At 45.3% G+C, this 17,962-nt stretch overlaps 1 protein-coding gene and 1 long non-coding RNA gene across 2 annotated transcripts in view; one reads left to right on the top strand and one right to left on the bottom strand.

Annotated features, from left to right (window-relative positions):
- TCERG1L (transcription elongation regulator 1 like) overlaps nt 1–17,962 on the top strand; it is a 301,739-nt gene that overhangs the window by 50,609 nt on the left and 233,168 nt on the right. The window contains exon 3 of the mRNA XM_068255411.1: nt 532–715. Within this exon, the coding sequence (XP_068111512.1) occupies nt 532–715 (184 nt within the window). The remainder of the gene's footprint in view (nt 1–531; nt 716–17,962) is intronic.
- Nucleotides 1–17,962, bottom strand: part of LOC137534074 (uncharacterized) — a 94,490-nt gene that overhangs the window by 19,823 nt on the left and 56,705 nt on the right. The window lies entirely within an intron of this gene.

The following is a 17,962-nucleotide window of genomic DNA, read 5'->3' as shown; positions in this document are numbered from 1 at the left end:
ACCCCCACATCCATGTGATCTAATCCATGCAGGCAGACAGACATATGAAAGAATTATAGCAAACAGACAGGATAAGACAGGCTGCAGCAGTTCTCCTGTCTCCCCTCTACGCGAAAAGAGATGTAATTTGATCCAGGCAGGCAGAGAGAAGGGGAGGGAGGGGCTGGAGTGGAGGACACAATGCTAAGAGTGTACTTTGGCAAGGCTTCAGCATGAGGAGAGAGAAGGAAGTGCTACTACAGATATAAATGTGAGTCTGTTCTATCTCCACTATGATGTACCAGATGTAAACTTTATATGTTCTTCTAACTGTACACAGTGCATAGACTACATATATGTAGTCACATACAGACCTTTTATTAGCCGGAGGTACTCTTTAATGTGAAACAGCCAAGATTTGAAGCATACAGCTCGATGATGTTATTATGGTGCACTTAGTGCTTCTGTTTACAAAGTTCTCTGCATTCATCCGTAGTAAAGATGCCATTCCAAGCCGGTAAACTGAATGTGGTTTTTTGTTTTGTTTTGCAGATTCTGCTCAACAATTCATTTGCTCTGGACTCTTCGTGGATCCACCCAGCAGAGGAGCTGATATTATTCCAGGGACTTGAGAAGCCAAGTCTGAGGGCAAGCCAAGTCACCATGGCCATATCCAGGCCATCCACTGCCTCCAGGCCGCTTCGCACAGTCATACTGACACCTCAGCGCAGAGCAGGTTTGTGGAAATCTATTGCTGTTATTCAGGGATAACAGGTGCACAGATGATCTTTGATGCCGGTTTGCTTTGACTCTACCGGTTGCCTGCAGCAACTGGCAGAGCTTACATCGTTGCTCGTTGATGTCAATGTTTGTGACTGTCTACACCTTAGCCTACCTCAGGGGTGTCAAACTCAAATACAAAGATGGCCGAAATTGAACACTTTGACCAAGTATCGGGCAAAACTCAATCTCATGGATACCTCCCTCGTTAATAAAGTTACCTGGGGCCTAATGGGCCAAAGCAGTAAAAAAGGGCGCATGTGGAAAGTGGACTAATTGGACGCTGCCATAGATGCCAATGTAAAATACCGGTAGTTGGGCACCGGAGCGGAAATTAAGGTGCCCGTAGCTAGAGACTATGGGGCCGCATAGCAACATTTTCATGAGGCCCTCAGAATTAGGCACTCCTGAGCAATGCCACCTGTCCCTACCCTATGGATATGAGGTGACTGGGCAATTTACATTTTCATGCAATGTACACTGTGTATAGTCCATAGGCACTGAGACAAAGTCAGAGGGTAGAGAAAAAGTGAACAAATCAAGTACCACCTGAGCCCCTTCCTCTACAGGGCCCCATAGCAGTTGCTATGGCTGCTATGGCTATTGCTATGCCCCTACCCCCGCTACACAGTGGTGTCCGAGAATTTGCGTTTGTCAGAAGTAAGTGTGGTGGTGGTGGGGGGGGTTTAAGTTAAGGGCCCTTTTCCACCAGCACCGCCGCTAGGCAGTCAGGCTACTGGGCCAATCAAAGTGCAGCAATATCGTTCTTTGAAACTACTGCATCCACCAGGCTCCGGGCGGGTTTAGTGCATTGATCGTCAAATGTAAACAAGTTCTCTTTAAACTAATTGAGCCCAGCGTAATTGGACTGCGCACGCTATGGCTGCATAGCATGCGCAGAGAATTACAATACTCCCTTTAGTCATTAAGCTGCGCTGCTGTACAGCTTAGTGAATGAAGCCCATAGAGAGGTGTCCATTACCAGCACAGCACCAATGAAAAGCTAATACGATGGATTAAGGAGGTCCCTAGTGGGGCCCTCTGGTCCAGCGCAGTTGCAACCTCTGCATTCCCTATTGCTCCGCCATCGTGGTGGGGGAGTAAAATGTTGCGATAGGGCACACTCAGTGGTCGGGTACCAATATGATGAATCCCTGATTCCTCAAGCGCTGTTGGGGAGCCGCTGTAGTTGCACGAATAATCTTTTGTCGAAGCGGTCATTATCGCCCATTTCGGTCGACAAATTATCTCATCTGTGCACATTCATGTGTGTATATGTGTGTAAATGCATGTGAGTAGGCACATGTTTGCAAGGCCGGTTCTAGACTTTTTGCTGCCTGAGGCAAACTTATGAGGATGCGCCCCACCCCCCACCCCGATTTGGAATCAGTTCCTAACAGTTTACAAGTCAAATTAAACACTGATGCTCTCCTGCCGCCCCCCTCCTCACTCACTGTCAGACTCCTCACACAGCACAACAAGCTGCTTTTCCCTAATGCTGCTCTCCTGCCTCCCCCTCCTCACTCACTGTCAGACTAGTCCTCACACAGCACAACAAGCTGCTTTTCCCAATGCTGCTCTCCTGTCTCCCATCTTCTCACTCACTGCCAGACTCCTCACACAGCACAACAAACTGCTTTTCCTCACTTATGATCTCTTCACCTCACTCTCCTCTCACTTCTTCACCTACTCTGATTGCACATTATTAGTGTAAACACAGTGTAAACATGCCGCCCCTGTAATCGCTGTGCCTGAGGGTCGATTCACACTGGTACGTTCAGGGAAAAGGATCCATGAATGAAAATGGCTCCGGTTTCCGTTCTAACACATCCATTTCCATTCCGTTCCCATTCAGTTCACTTCCATTCCACCATATCGCCAGGGCCGGATTCAGGCCACCTAGGCCATGGCCTAGGGCACCACAGCAGCAAGGGCACCAAAGCAGCAGGCTAAACTGGTGCAGCATTTGCAAGCTTGGAAATGCTGTAATGCAGGGAGATCAGGTGAGCGCCTGACTGCGATACTCTGCTGCTAGCCACCTGTGCAGCAGCCATCTTGCTCTCTGTGCACATTTGCAATGTGGCCAGCTGCTATGGACTTGGGCAGTATTAATGACGGAAAGGAAGAGGAAACTTCTGCACGAGTGGAAAAATGAGTGACACTGATAGCTGCTGCGGTGTGATGATGAGCTGGCTACCTATACTGAAAGGGGGGGAGGAGGGATTAAGGGAGTCATCTTGCTACCTATACTGGAGGGAAAGGGGAGGGGTCATCTGGCTACCTATACTGGGGGGAATCATCAGGCTATCTATACTAGAGGGAAAGGGGGAGGGGTTATCTGGCTACCTTTACTGGAGGGGAGGGGTCATCTTGCTACCTATACTGAAGGGAGGACGACTGGTGACAGTGGCCTTGGGTGGTAAAGAGTACAAATCCGGCCCTGCATATCACCCCCAGACCCCTTCACCAAAATAGATGTTGCTGGCTAGAACAGTCTTTATTTTAGCCAGTGTGTTTGTAGGATCCATTTCCCATTGCCCACAATGCTGTGCTTCAGCCTCCGTTTCCGTTCCACTGGGCTCAGTGGTCCGGATAAAATGGTTGCAGCACCAAACTTGCTGTCCGTTCAGCAGCGTGTGCGAATTGGATCCGTTCAAACCAACCAATGTGAATGGATACATAGGTTAACATTGGATCCGTTCGCATCTGTTACTATCTATTCCGTTTCTATTCGTGACCGGAACGCGTTTTTTTTACTGCCATTGTGAACCAGGCCTGACTGTGTCTGTGGGGGGTTGGGATCACATGTGCGTGGCTGCGCATTTATTGTAAGGAGAACAGAGGCGCCAAAAGGATAAAATGTACTTTAAAATTCCTCGGGAGGCGGCGGTGGACTCAATTCCCAGAAGTAGACATAATACCGTCAATTTTAATACAAACAAGTTTATTTATATATTACAATAAACAGTGCAACGCGTTTCGCAGGTATATTCCCGCTTCCTCGGGCAATAACAAATAGTACACACAGTACAGTCTCAAGGTCACTTTAAGCACCTCGGTGTTATGATCACTTCTGCAGCATGTACTGCTGGCTGCAGTTTTACTGTAGACAAGCAGTTTTTGATTTCTTTGCGTGCATTTGCTCGCATAGTTTTGCCTGCGCTCACATTGAGCGTTGTTTCCATCTGCAGTCGCTGTGAGGTTGATGACGGTTTAAGATGCTTTTGTGAAAGCAAACATTGTCTGTTGCAATGGAGCTGCAATCCCTTTCAGGCAGGCTGCATATCTTTGTCTGCCCTTTCCTGCTGTCAGCCTGTGATTGATTATCATTCACCTGTGTGGTAATCTGCATGTCTGCTCCCATTGGATGACCTCAGTATAAAGGACTGCTTCATGCAGTGCTCCACGGGCTATCATAGTTCAGCATAAGCCTGTCTTGCTGCTACTTTGGCCCCAGACCGTGTTCATAGTTCTAGTGTTAATTCATGTGAACTGCACTGATCTCCTGCATAGGAGTCAGTGAGTCCTTCTAGTCCTGATCCTGTTTCAGTATTTGTTACTTTGCTGGTCTTGCATCATATATTGGTTCATCGCCGATATATACGCATACTAGCGCGTTTGTTATTTTTCTTGTATTCGTGTTACGTTAATAAATCAGTGTCGCTGATATATACGTACTCAAACTGTTTATATCCTGTGTTCAGTCAGTCAGTTTCCAGCACGTTTCGGTAGGTTGCGCTTAGCGTGATCCCCCGTGCTTAGTTAGTTCAGTCCTGTTCCTGTTGCCTTGTGTGGATTGCGCTCACTTCTGCGTAGAAGTAGCGAATCCTTCCTAGTCCTGTTCCTGTTACCTTGCATGGATTGCGCTCACTTCTGCGTAGAAGTAGTGAATCCTTCCTAGTCCTGTTCCTTGTATTGCTCCAGTTCCTAGTTAGTGTTCCTTGCTTATGTTATATATCGGTTCATCACTGATATATACATATGTTAGTCAGTCGTTTCGTTTGTAGTTTCATTGATAGCTGTAATTGTAATACGCTAGGAATATCATATCCATTGTATATTAAGTACTGTTTGTGGTTGCTCGGATCCACGCCTGCTCTGTGCGCCACATCTCCTACGGGAGTCAGGCCTCTCCTCCACTACAACTGGGGATATCCTGGTTCCTTGTGCTTGCGTGTGTGTCTCCTTCACGTCAGGTTATGTATGTCGTGCTGACTGTGGAGAATATTCCACTGAGCGTAACACTCGGCTGCGCATGTGCTTCATATCCTTGTGGCTAGCAGTGATTGGACAGCAATACACGCTCACTATTTGCATGCTAGATGAAGACTTCTGTGTGCTGCATCTGCTGCTACAATTCATGTCCCTCTCCCACTTGCTCCCCCCCCCAATCTGTTGAGTTGTCCCCGACAACAATGCTTTTTCCTGTGTTGTGCTTGTGGAAAATAGATTTGGTAATCTTCCAGAAGACTCACTCTTCGATTTGTGTCACCGAAGCTTATTGATTGTCAACTTGCCGCCTCTTAGCCTCTTCCTCTTGAGTTCTGTGAGACGATTCTCTTGTTTTATGTCGGTTGGTCTCACCCCGATTCCTCACGCCGCAGGTGGTTTGAATAAAACGCGCGTCACAATAAATAGCGGTAATTTGTTTTTGTGGGCTCTGTGTGGTGTATCTGCGTAGATCCGTCATTTCCTCCGCTTGCAATTTGTTTTTATTTATCTGCACATGAAGGGATAGGTTATGCAACAGCAGCGGCAAGAGCCGGATGGTTAGCTGCTGTCGCCGTGGCGGGCTGTAGTGGGCGTTCGGCGGTAGACTGCGATGCTCTTTTGTGCAGAGACAGAGGGGAGAGGAACCGATTAGCTGAAGGTCATGTTGTCTTGTTGCCGGCTAGATTAAATCGTGATGTATTTTTGTGACTTTATATCATAGCCGATGGCCAAATCCACGGCAAACCTAATAAAGGCAGTGATTTACTAAAGGAATTAGCTTTTTCCAGTTCAGCTCAGCTTTTTCGGCTGTGTAGGAATCATTTTAAGCCCGTAGGGGGTCAATTTGCAGGGCGCATATGGAATTTTGACATAACAGGTCTGCTGGTGCTTCTGTGCTAAACCGAATTGCTGTAAATTGGGAAGCCGAGAATTTTTCCCCTACGTCAATTCTTTAGCGCCCCCAACCTAGCACGGTGGTGTAGTGGTTAGCACTCTCGCCTTGGAGAGTCTGGGTCCCTGGTCTTGCAGAGGCTGGGTCACTGGTTCCAATCACAGCCAGCCCAGGGCATTATCTGCACAGAGTTTGTATGTTCTCCCCATGTCTGTGTGAGTTTCCTTAAGGCATTACGATTTCCTCTCACGTCCTAAAAACATACAGATAAGTTATTTGGCTTCCTCCTAAATAGGGATGGTCGCTGGATTCCGCAGAATTGTAAATTTCGCGATTCCGGACGGAATTTGGTGATTCCGGTTCCGATATGATGGAACAGAATTGCTATAGCTCTAAAACGGAATTCCGCTGAAAATTTTTAAATTCCGCAGAATTTTACGGAATTCAAATTTAGTACCCCACCTAACTAATTTCTACCTGATAACCCTCCTCCCTTCCTCCCTCCTCGCGGAGGGAGGAGGGTCTCGTCTTCCAGGGAATTGTAGTATTTCAAAAGCCAGCTTACATACCTTGGCTGGGAATTGAACCCAGGTCTGAGTGCGTAGTAGTTGGTAGCTCACTTCACCACTATACCACCTCCAACACTACATGCTGAAGCCAGCCTAGCACGTACCATTATGATGTATCCAAGAGAAAAATGAGCTTGCTTAAGGATTTGTAGCATGTCAAAAGCCAACTCACATTGGCTGGGAATAGAACCCAGGCCTACCGCATGTTAGGCTGCTATCCTAACCATTATACCACCAACACAACACACTACAATGCTACATGCTGAAGCCAGCCTAGCATGTACCATTATGATATATCCAAGAGAAAAATTAGCTTGTTTAAGGATTTGTAGCATGTCAAAAGCCAACTCACATTGGCCGGGAATTGAACCCAGGTCTAGTGCTCGGTAGGCTGCCGATCATCCCTACTCCTAAAATTAGCCCTAGACTACGACACATACACTACATGATACATAGACATATGACTTTTTGCATTAATTATCCTGATATCAGCATCAGAAACACTTTCTGGAACTATGTATTGGTGTATATTGGTCCAGTATGTAGCCCTGCCCTTCTAGTGATATCAAAGCCTAGGCCAGTGATGGCTAACCTTGGCACTCAGCTGTAGTGGAATTACAAGTCCCATGAGGCATTGCAATACTCTGACAGCTCTAAGCATAACTCGGGGAGGCAGAGGCATGATGGGATTTGTAATTTTGTCACAGCTGGAGTGCCAAGGTTAGCCATCACTGGCCTAGGCTGTTAAGCTATGCATAATTGTCCACCCAGATTATTTCTACTGGCTTCAGAGCTCTCAATAAATAAACAAACTCTGGGACACTTAATAGACTGCCACTGATCAGACACTGTAAAACATTCAGTCTACGTTGTAAATGTTTAAATATAAAAAAAAAATGGAATACTTAAAGTCATTTTTAGGCATAGGAGGGCAAACAAGGTCGCGCATGGCCAGGCAGTTGCAGTGGTCGGCAACTCAAAGCGAAAGTGAGCTGTGGTGGGGGACCAGAGGATAATAGAGGACCCGCGTGGGCATAGGATGACTGCTGGGGGCTGGCAGAGGCCCCAGGTAAGTCAACATTTTTTTTTTAGATTCTTCTGTTTTCCTTTAAAGAGACTCTAACTAAAAAAAAAAAATCCCCTGGGGGGTACTTACCTCGGGAGGGGGAAGCCTCAGGGTCCCAATGAGTCTTCCCCCATCCCTGTAGCTGCAGCAAGAGATGGACTGAACAGTTCGCATGCAAACTTGTTCACGTGAACAACGCGGGTTCGGGTTCGTGTCGAATCACGAACTTTATGTGCGACCCGCCCCCTATACTACATCATTGGGTTAAACTTTGACCCTTTACATCACAGTCAGCAGACACATGGCAGCCAATCAGGCTGAACTTCCTCCTGGAGCCCCCCCCCCCATATAAGGCAGCAGCGTCGGCCATGTTCTCACTCTGTGTGCTGCTGTATTAGAGAGAGAAGGGAGAGACATTGGAGAGATAGGGAAAGCGATAGTTAGGAAGTCTGTTAGCTTGCTCCTTGCTGATATTGATATATCCCCAATACAGCTCTTTTGAGAGCTAATGTTCTTGTGATGTGTTTTTTTTATGTGTGTGTGACCCACTGACACTGCATATACAGCCCTGTCTGTCGCAGCTGGCCCTCGCTAATTGCTATACTGTGCCAGGCTCAGCACATTCAGTGCCTAGTGTGACTGCTGCACATTGTATTATAATACCAGTCACTGTGTACCTTTCACTGCACCTGTGTGACCGCACGCTGTTTTATATACCATACCTTTCACAGCATCTGTGTGACCGCACGCTGTTTTATATACCAGCAGTCAGTGCAACCTTTTCACTGCACCTGTGTTACTGCACATTGTTATACCAGCAGTCACTGCAACCTTTTCACTGCACCTGTGTGGCTGAACATTGTTATACCAGCAGACACTGCATACCTTTCACTGCACCTGTGTGACTGCACATTGTTATACCAGCAGTCACTGCATACCTTTCACTGCACCTGTGTGACTGTACAATGTTATACCAGCAGTCACTCATACCTTTCACTGCACCTGTGTGACTGCAAACTGTTTTATATACCAGTCAGTGCATACCTTTCACTGCACCTGTGACTGCACATTGTACTATACCTGCAGTCAGCCAGGCCGCAAATATTTTTCAAAAAAGGCGATACCCAAACTGTACCGTGATGTTGAAAGGCAAGTGGTGTCTGGCACACAGCGTTGGGTCAAGGGTCCATCTGACCACAGATGCTTGGTCTGCAAAGCACGGTCAGGGCAGGTACATTACTTATACAGCACATTGGGTCCTTCCTTGGATGTGTGGTAGTAGCCGTTTCTCAGGCTCCCACTGGACCAGAATCGAACCCTGATTCCCCGGCCATTACCCGTGGTCACCATGGTACTGAGAAAGTAATATGGAAAGTTTATCACACAGTTGAATGAATGGCAGACTTGCCCTCTATAACAGATTCTCGTTGTAGGAACTGAACAGACAGCAGAAAAAGTAATTTAAAAAAATAGATGTAAGCTTTAACAATAGTAGAGAAAGAACCGTTGAAAGTTGATAAGGCAGTCAGACTTTACCTGACATCACTGAGGAAGAGCAATCTCGCCATGGTGCGCACCAGACCAGCACGGCCGTCACTACACAAACAGCTGTTTGCGGTGCGTTGCAAAGTGAGTTTGGTCTGTCATTGTGAAGCAGTACACTAATTACACTACCTGATTGATGTATACACACACAAAATGTTTTCAAGCACTTTAGGCCTCCAATTTAGGAATGCAATGTGATTTCTGCCCTTTAGGGATTTCAACCCCGCTTTGCGTCAAATCCGTAATTTTCCCCGGGACTTTTGGCGTGTATCCCACTCCGCCACGCCCCCCTCCAGGTGTTAGACCCCTTGAAACATCTTTTCCATGACTTTTGTGGCCAGAATTAGTGTTTGTAGTTTTGAAAGTTTGCCTGCCCATTGAAGTCTAATGCGGTTTGCGATGTTCGCCAGTTCACGAACTTTTTCGCAAGTTTGCGTTTGAGGTTCACGAACCTAGAATCGGAGATTCAAGCCATCTCTAGCTGCAGGCAGTCCAGCGCTGGCTCCCCGAGGCATCCTGGAATCCTCCCCGACAAGCCTGACAAGCGCTGATTTATTTACCTACCCTGGCTCCAGCGGGGGCGCTGTTGCTGCTCTCAGCACGGAGATAGGCGGAAATAGCCGATCTCTGTCGAGTCCACTCAACTACTCAGGAGAAGGAGACTTGCGCCTGCACAGTAGGGCAGCCCGACAGCGGTCGGCTATTTCTCCCTATCTCTGAGAGCCGATACTGCGCCTGCGCTGGAGCCGGCAAGGTAAATATCTACAACCCCGCTATTCGGAGGGGCACGGCAAGAGCGCCGTGGGACACAGGCGGACAGGGAAGCCTCGATCGGATCCGGAGGCTTCCCACACCCGAGTAGTACCCCAGAGGAATTTTTTTTTGTTACAGATTTTCTTTACGTTTATTTACAGCTGAATACATTCTTGCACCAGGAATTCGCACACACTACATACACACAACATTCCACATGCACCTTCATGCATTTCACAGAGGCTCTCTGTCATCTGTTATTCTGTGTTATGCTGCTGCCGACAAGCTGTAAGGAACCTCCTTCTAAGCCTTCATACTGCCACACTTGAAAAGGAAATTGCATCCTCTAGTCACCTTTGCCACCTAGAAGATCTATTCACACATGCTGTACATTCTAATGCTAAGATCACAGATTCAGAAAAGCAATTGATCCCCCTCTGAGGACCTCTCGTGAAATGGATATTGAAGGTTCTTCTGCTGAAGGGGCGCGGGGGTCAGCCTGCATTCAAAAGTTTCCCGGGTAAACAAATTGGATCAAAGTACCAAAACGGCCATGTGGGGTGATGCTGAGAGTCATAGTTATGTGTATAACTATGATATTTGTAGAGAAAATGAATTTACTGTTTCTGAGATGATCAGTACTCTGTACGGTGCTGTGAAACATTTATTGGGCAGTAGATATAGGCAGGAGAACATAGAGAATACAAAACGAATGACTCCACCTCCCTCTTGGATTTGGAAAAATAATTCACTTAAAGGAAACAAGAGCTGATGAAAGCTGAGAGTTTTATACATAAGATACCTGGGGCTTCCTTCAGCCCCCTAAGCTCGCTCTGCCTTCTGCAGCTCCGGTACCGGGTCCCATCACGTCAGCCGCGGCCAGCCTGACGTAAAAGAAGTGCACTTTTTACGTATTTCTTCAGCAGCCGCCCCAGGTATGTATAAAACTTTTAGCTTTCATCAACTCTGGTACACTTTAAAGGAATTCTGAACCTAAAAAACAAAATGAAAAAAAGCAAACCCTTACCTAAAGAGAGGGAAGGCTCTGGCTCCTGTAGAGACTTTCTGTTCCTCTCATGGTCCCCTAGCTGCCCTATTTAAATCTCCCGCTGCAGGAGGCTTCATAAGTCTTTGGGAGCCCGAGTGCTACCATGGCCGGATTTAGGGCAAGGCCGCCTAGGCCATGGCCTAGGGCACCACAGGAGCAAGGACACCAAAGCAGCAGGCTAAACTGGTGCAAGGTTGCAAATGCTGCAATGCAGGGAGATCAGGCCAGCGCTGCTAGCCACCTTTGCAGCAGCCACCTTGCTCTCTGTGCATGTTTGCATTGTGGCCAGCAGGCTATGGACTTGGGCAGTATTGGAGACGGAAAGGAAGAGGAAGCTTCTGCACTGGAGACAAGTGGAGAAATGGGTGAAGAAATGTAGTGTCCACAGCGCTAGGAAAAGTAATATCACTTTTATTTGTATAAGAATCTTAAAAATATTGCGTTGACCCTAAGCTAATAAAGAGCGTAATGACTTAATTACGATTTCGCGAAATTTCGCGTAATTACTGTAATTATGAATATGGCCGTAAGTACATAATCGTAATGAAGAAGGATTTCGCGAAATTCCACGTAAGTAATTTTCGCGTAATTTTCGCATTACAGTGGGTATCGCGAAATTATGTTTGCCTTGCATGCAACCGTTTGTAAGCGTAGTTACATAACGTAATTTTGCGATAGTTCATATTACTGTAAGCGTTAATTTTCGCGTCGTTTTTGGCGAAAATTCGCGAGCAACCCTGCTAACAAGTAATTACGAAATTCGCGAAATTACGAAGAAATGCGAAATTACGTTATGGTTTAGCGCAAAATGACGTTATGGTTTAACGCGAAATTACGTTATGAACGAAACGCGAAATTACGCATTGAAAATTACGCTTACGGTATTTTCAATTACGATTTTAATGGCAATTACACTACCATAATTTCGCATCGTAATAGCAAATTTCGCATGCGTAATTATAGTAACGAGAAATTTCGAAAATTTCGGCTCAACACTACACCTTCCCCTTTAAACATATATATCAAGCATCCAACATCAAGCATCCATCATACAGCTCCACTGCAGTGAGCATTCATGCAAAAAGATCTGTAAAAAATAGGGATCCCAGTAAAAGGTCAAAGCATAACATATATCCAAGTGTCGCATTTATAATGTAAAATATATGCACAGTTTTTGCAGAGTTTGTGTAGCGTTTGTTTAGCGTTTTACTCTTAGAGCCAAGTTTGTGCGATACAATGATTGAAAAAACATTTAAATGGAGATTAAATCCATGCGTATACTTTTTAGTGCGGTAAGCCTGTATACTGCACCAGTTTCCCTTTCCGTGGGTAAATCCTTCCGGTTTCTGCCTCCTCAACCCGCAGCTTTCACTGGCCTTGTGATAGAGAGCAGAGAGCTTGGCTGGCAGTGCTGGACGTGGATGATCAGTCCGTGCATACGCCGTTCCCTTCCACTGCAGATAGACGGTCCTCACAAGTGGCTTCTCGTTCCACGCTAGTTCGGGCAATCCCCAGTGATGTCACTGTTTGCGTGATACGTAGGACGCTGACATTTCAAGGGGTAACGCCCCCCTTCCTCAGAGCTGTCCATCAATTGCCCTCACTAGCTTATGAACGCTCCTGCCTCCTCTAGAATCCACCCACTTCTCCATAGTAACAGTCTAAACTACGGAACTTGTTGTTATAATACGAATCCACGTAGCAGGCTTCTATTCTCTACCTCCACCGCAATATTTAATCTTATCCTCATATGCTATAACAAATCATCAGTACACTGTTTGTTTTTAACAGGATCTTTGCAGGTATATTTTCAATTTAAAAAAGCATAAAATGCAAAATCACAATTTAACCCCTTAGGGGTCATAGTGTCCATTGAGTATATCCATAGAGACTCCGTGCGTGACAATTTCTTTATGTAGTCTCCGCCCCTCTCCCTAGTCTCTCTCTACTTTTTGTAATCCACAAAAAGATAAGCCCTGTATCGAGCATCCATGAACATTTTTATAATGCGCTGATAAAGGATGCTTTTCATTACCTTTTCCTATGTTGTATAAATGTTCCCCCAGTCTTTTTTTCAAAGTTCGTTTGGTTCTTCCTATATATTGTTTGTTACAGGGGCAGCATATCATGTATACTACCCCCTTAGTTGAACAGGAAAAATTGCCTTTTATGGGAAACACATTGCCATTTTAGGATGAGAGAACTTCCTGTGTCATTCTCATGCCACTAGTGGCTGCACACATTCCACATTCACCACATCTTCTAAACTTATTCCCCTTATTTATTGGGAACGGATCTATAACGGTAGGTGCTATTATTTGTCCAATGTTTGTACTCCTTCTAAAAGTAATTTTTGGATAATTCTCAAGATATGCATTCAAATATTCATCCTCCTTTAAAACACTCCAATATCTATTAACTATTTTTTTAATTTTATACGCCTGTTCACAATAATCAAACAAAAAAACTGGAGTATTCTCAGACCAATTTTCTTTAGGTTTATTTCCCATCAGTAATTCCCCTCTGTTTGCATTTCCTATATCACTGATGGCTTTTTGCAATGCCTCATCTTCATATCCCTTTTCCTTAAATCGGTTACTTAAAACTTCTGTTTCCATATTGAAATCCTCTAGTCTGGATCAGTTGCGTTTCAGACGGAAAAACTGCCCCTTAGGAACATTAACCAGCCACCTGGCCAGATGACAACTGTCTATGTCAACAAAGCTATTACAGTCTACAGGTTTAAAAAAAGTTCTTGTATGTAAAACATCATTCTCCCAAAAAAAACGTGAGGTCTAGAAAGTTTATGCTTTCCATGTTATGTTCTATTGTAATCTTAAGATTATACTCATTGCAGTTTATAGTCTGAAAAAAACTCTCCAGAGACACCAGTCCCCCCCACCAAATAAAAATGCATCATCAATGAAACGGTGCCAGAATACGAGGCCCGCGCTGGGGTACATGGACCACTCTTCGAGAATATGCTCTTCCCAGTGGGCCATGTACAGATTTGCAAATGCCGGCGTGAACCTCGTACCCATTGCCGTTCCCGTGCACTGTAGATAATAATTGCCATCATAATAAAAATAATTGTTTCAATATGAATTTCATTGCTTTCAATATAAAAATTGTTTGTTCTCCCTTTAATGTTTCATCCTGCAGTAAATAGTATTCGGCTGCTCTTAACCCCTTTTCATGTTAAATTACTGTATACAACGAACTGACATCAAGAGAAATGGGTGACACTGATTGCTGCTGCGGTGTGAAGGTGAGCTGGCTACCTATACTGAAAGGGGGGGGGGGGGAGGGATTAAGAGAGTTATCTGGCTACCTATACTGGAGGTAAGAGGGAGGGGTCATCTCACTACCTATACCGAAGGGGAGTGGCTGGTGACAGTGGCCTTGGGTGGTAAGGAGTACAAATCTGGCCCTGAGACGGGTGGCTTCATACTGCACATAGGGGAAGTGCGTGAGATAGCGTGCTTGCACTTGCATAGTACGGAGCGGCCCATTTTCTGCTGCCTCTCGCAGCAGCAGAGAGCAGTCTATGACCCATCGTGCGAACACTGCTAACAGGTAAGCCAGCGCTGGAACGAGGGGACCAGGAGAGGAACAGGACGGCTCTATAGGATATAAATTAAGCTCATGGTGGGCTAGATTACCCTTTGGCAACACTTTTTATACTACTCATTGTCATCAGGGCTGGTTCTAGCTGCAATTGGGGCGGGGACCTGGAGCAAAACTAACTTGGGATGCCCCCCTGACGCTTGATTTCCAACCAAATCACCCCCAGGGCCCCTGAGCCAGCTGCCAGACCCGATCCAATCCATCATATGTCCCCTAGAAAGCATTTTTGGGCTCCCCATTATTCACTTCCTCCTTTTCCTATACAGGGTAAACACTTTTCCTATACAGATTAAACACACAGCATCCCCGCTGTCATGGGTCACCATAGCTGGAGGGGAGGAGGGGCACCTGGGGAGGAGGGGCACCTTGTGGGGCAATTGCCCCCTTTGCCTCTATGGAAGTGCTGGCCTTGATAGTCATTGAAGTCCCTCCCGTTCTCGATCCTCTTCATATTCTACAGGCTTCCCCAGTTGAACAGTCAGGTGGACATGCCCAGGCACAAGTGATTCAGAGTTGTGCATATATGAGTTCTAAAGTGTGAGTGCGCAGAAAAATGAAGCGCATGGATGCTAAAAATGGAGTTTACTGAAATAAAGCTGCTTTGTCTTTGAAAGAGACATTAGTGACCTTTGCTGCCTCCTTTTTAAAGCTGTTTTTTAGTGTATTTTATACTTGGAGCTGTTTTATTATTTGAGTATTTATTGCCCACCCTTACTGGAGGGGTGTCCTGAATAGATTGGAGAGCTTGCACTTGCAGAGAGAGATTTCTGGCAGCATTTTAAACACACTGCAGTGTATAAATAGAATTTGGTTTTGTGGCTGAAAATCCCGCTTTAAAGAACAACTATCAAATAACCAGTTTTTTCTGTAAACCCCACATACCTTTAGAGCTTTTCGCCAGCAACACTATAAAGCTTTTCAGAGGTCTCTCAGCACAACCTATGGGAAAAAAATGCCTTGTTTATCAACTGTTTCTAATAATTTTGTGTCGGCATCGGGGGGAGGGGGTGGCAGAGCTGATCTGTAATCTGACTGTAAACTGTTTACTTTACACTGCGAGGTAGAGAGAAAGAGTGAGAGACAGGATGAGGCACACAGAGCTGCAGCTGATGAGTTATTTACACACCTATTTGAAGCTATATTTCTGCTTCCTATCATTCTGAACACATTTTACTCACAGTATTCAAGTCAGTGAAGATTGTTTCTGTATGATGGATGTACTAGGCACCACTTGCGTAACAATAGGGGATGCGACCCCTGCCATCCCGGGGGGGCCCGCTCAGGGGCTTTTGGGGGGCAGGAGGGATTGCAGCATAAGAGGAGAGTGTGGCAGATCGGTGGGGAGGGGGGAAATTCCCCCCCTCCCTCTCCTTGGGCTCTCCTCTCAGCACTCCCCCCCTGTAATCATTGGTGGCAGCGGGCAGCAGCGGCAGCATGCAACTTCCACCAATGGTTACAGGAGGGGGAGCGCTGAGAGGAGAGCTCGAGGTGAGGGAGGGGGGGGGGAATTTCCCCCCTCCCCACCAATCTGCCACACTCTCCTCTTATGCTGCGACCCCTCCTGCCCCCCAAAAGTCCCTGAGCGGGCCCTAGGGGGTGGAGGGGACCCGGATTTTTTTTTTTTTGCAGGGGGGCCCGGGGATTTCTAGGTCCGCCCATGCTGGGCACAGTCCTCAATAGTAATGCCCACAGTGAAAAGTGTTCTGTGTAAATGTCATTTTCTTCATAAAAAACATGAAAAGATAAAAAAAGCCTTTCTATTGCTATCTGCTAATAATTACTGGAAATATATATGTCATTTAGAATTTTAGTTTACTTTGATAGATGTCCTTTAACATACATACCAATCTTGGTGACAATGGCATGTATGGGGGTTTTGCTATTAACTGCGAAAGTCGGCACAAAATTACACAAAATTGCAAAATTACAGTTCCTAATTACATTTACAAATTTTACAAAATTTAATTTACAAAATTAAGATTTTTCCTAAAATTACAACGCAAAATTACAATAATGCAACATTTGTGCTCATCACTAGCCGGGAGGTAAGTCCACTACGACCTCCCTTTTAATCTGTTTTTAATGTATTTTTTTTCATTGTTGGCACCTCCGTTTTTGATTGTTAAAGAACAAGTGACACCCATGCTAACCTAGAAATAAAAAACACATATATAAGTAGATAAATACTACTTCTACTTAAATAACAGATGTATTGTGCTATCCACGTAATGATTCCTGTGAACTTTATAAAGGAAAAGCAGAGAATCCTATTCTAGGCAGTGGCCATCTTGCCAAGCTAATGCTGACATCAGTGCTGGTCGTAATGGAAAAATCTACGCTTACGGATCATTACGCGTACTTTTACGCTATTACGCATTACGCAATTACGGTTACGGCGTAGGAAATGATCTACGGTACATCACTGTAATTACGCGTAAACTTACGCAATTACGCGTAAGGATACCGTAATGAAGGCGCTTACACTACAATGTTACGCGTAGTGCCGTAATACCCATTAATGCGTATTTTTTTACGCATGCGGACGATATGTACGCAATAGCCGTCAATGTGACAGTTATTGCGTACATATCATTCGTATGCGTCAAAACGTACGCTTATAATGAAGGGCGGGAGAAGATACTATTGGTTGCTTAGGATGTTGACTGATTGACTACTCTTAGAAAATGGGAGATTTTACGTTAGTAATTACGCGTAAAATTACGCGTAAGTGTTCGTAAAATTACGCATGCCTAGCAATTACGGTAGACAGTGTAATTACGATACCACTTACGGTCTTACGCGTAAATAATTACGCGTAAGACCGTAAGTTACGCGTAACGCTTACGCGTAAATTTACATTGAATTACGATGCGTAATTACGCTCATGCGTAATTTCGGCCCAGCACTGGCTGACATCATATCCTCCCTGACTCTTGTTTTCACCCCCTCCCTTCTCTTGCTCATTGTGTATTCATTAGCTGCCCTCCTCCCAGAGCCTTCAGACACTCCCACTGAGGTGTATACTAGGAACTAAACTGTCTTATCCTCCAATCGCTGAGTCACCTCAGCCTTGCTTGTAAACACAAGTGAAGAGAGGGTGTTTCAGATAAGAAAGCTAGGCAGGGAAATAAATGGAAGAGGAGGAATATATTATAGGTAAAAAGAACTCCCAGCATTCAACTCTTTGGCACTGTTTGGCACTAGGGCCAGTGTTTATAAAGTATGTGATAACGCCAAACCATAACAGCAGAAAAAGTTTTGCAAGTTTTGAATGCAGGATTAGCATCTTTATCACTTAATACACTCAGACCAGTTGCTGTTGAAATTTTGATTTTTATGGTGACAATCCCGCTTTAAAACATAATAATGGTGCCATTCAGTCTTGAAATGCCATAACCCTTATAAAGAAAAAGCAGAAGTTCAGTCAGAGTCAGCTCTGTCAATTTCAGCAATCTCTGCAAGACAACTCATTTTGGGAGACTTGGGAAAAA

This window comes from Hyperolius riggenbachi, chromosome 10 (assembly GCF_040937935.1).
Source record: "Hyperolius riggenbachi isolate aHypRig1 chromosome 10, aHypRig1.pri, whole genome shotgun sequence".
In the NCBI taxonomy this organism is placed as follows: Eukaryota; Metazoa; Chordata; class Amphibia; order Anura; family Hyperoliidae; genus Hyperolius; species Hyperolius riggenbachi.
This window is presented reverse-complemented; position numbering and strand designations above follow the sequence as displayed.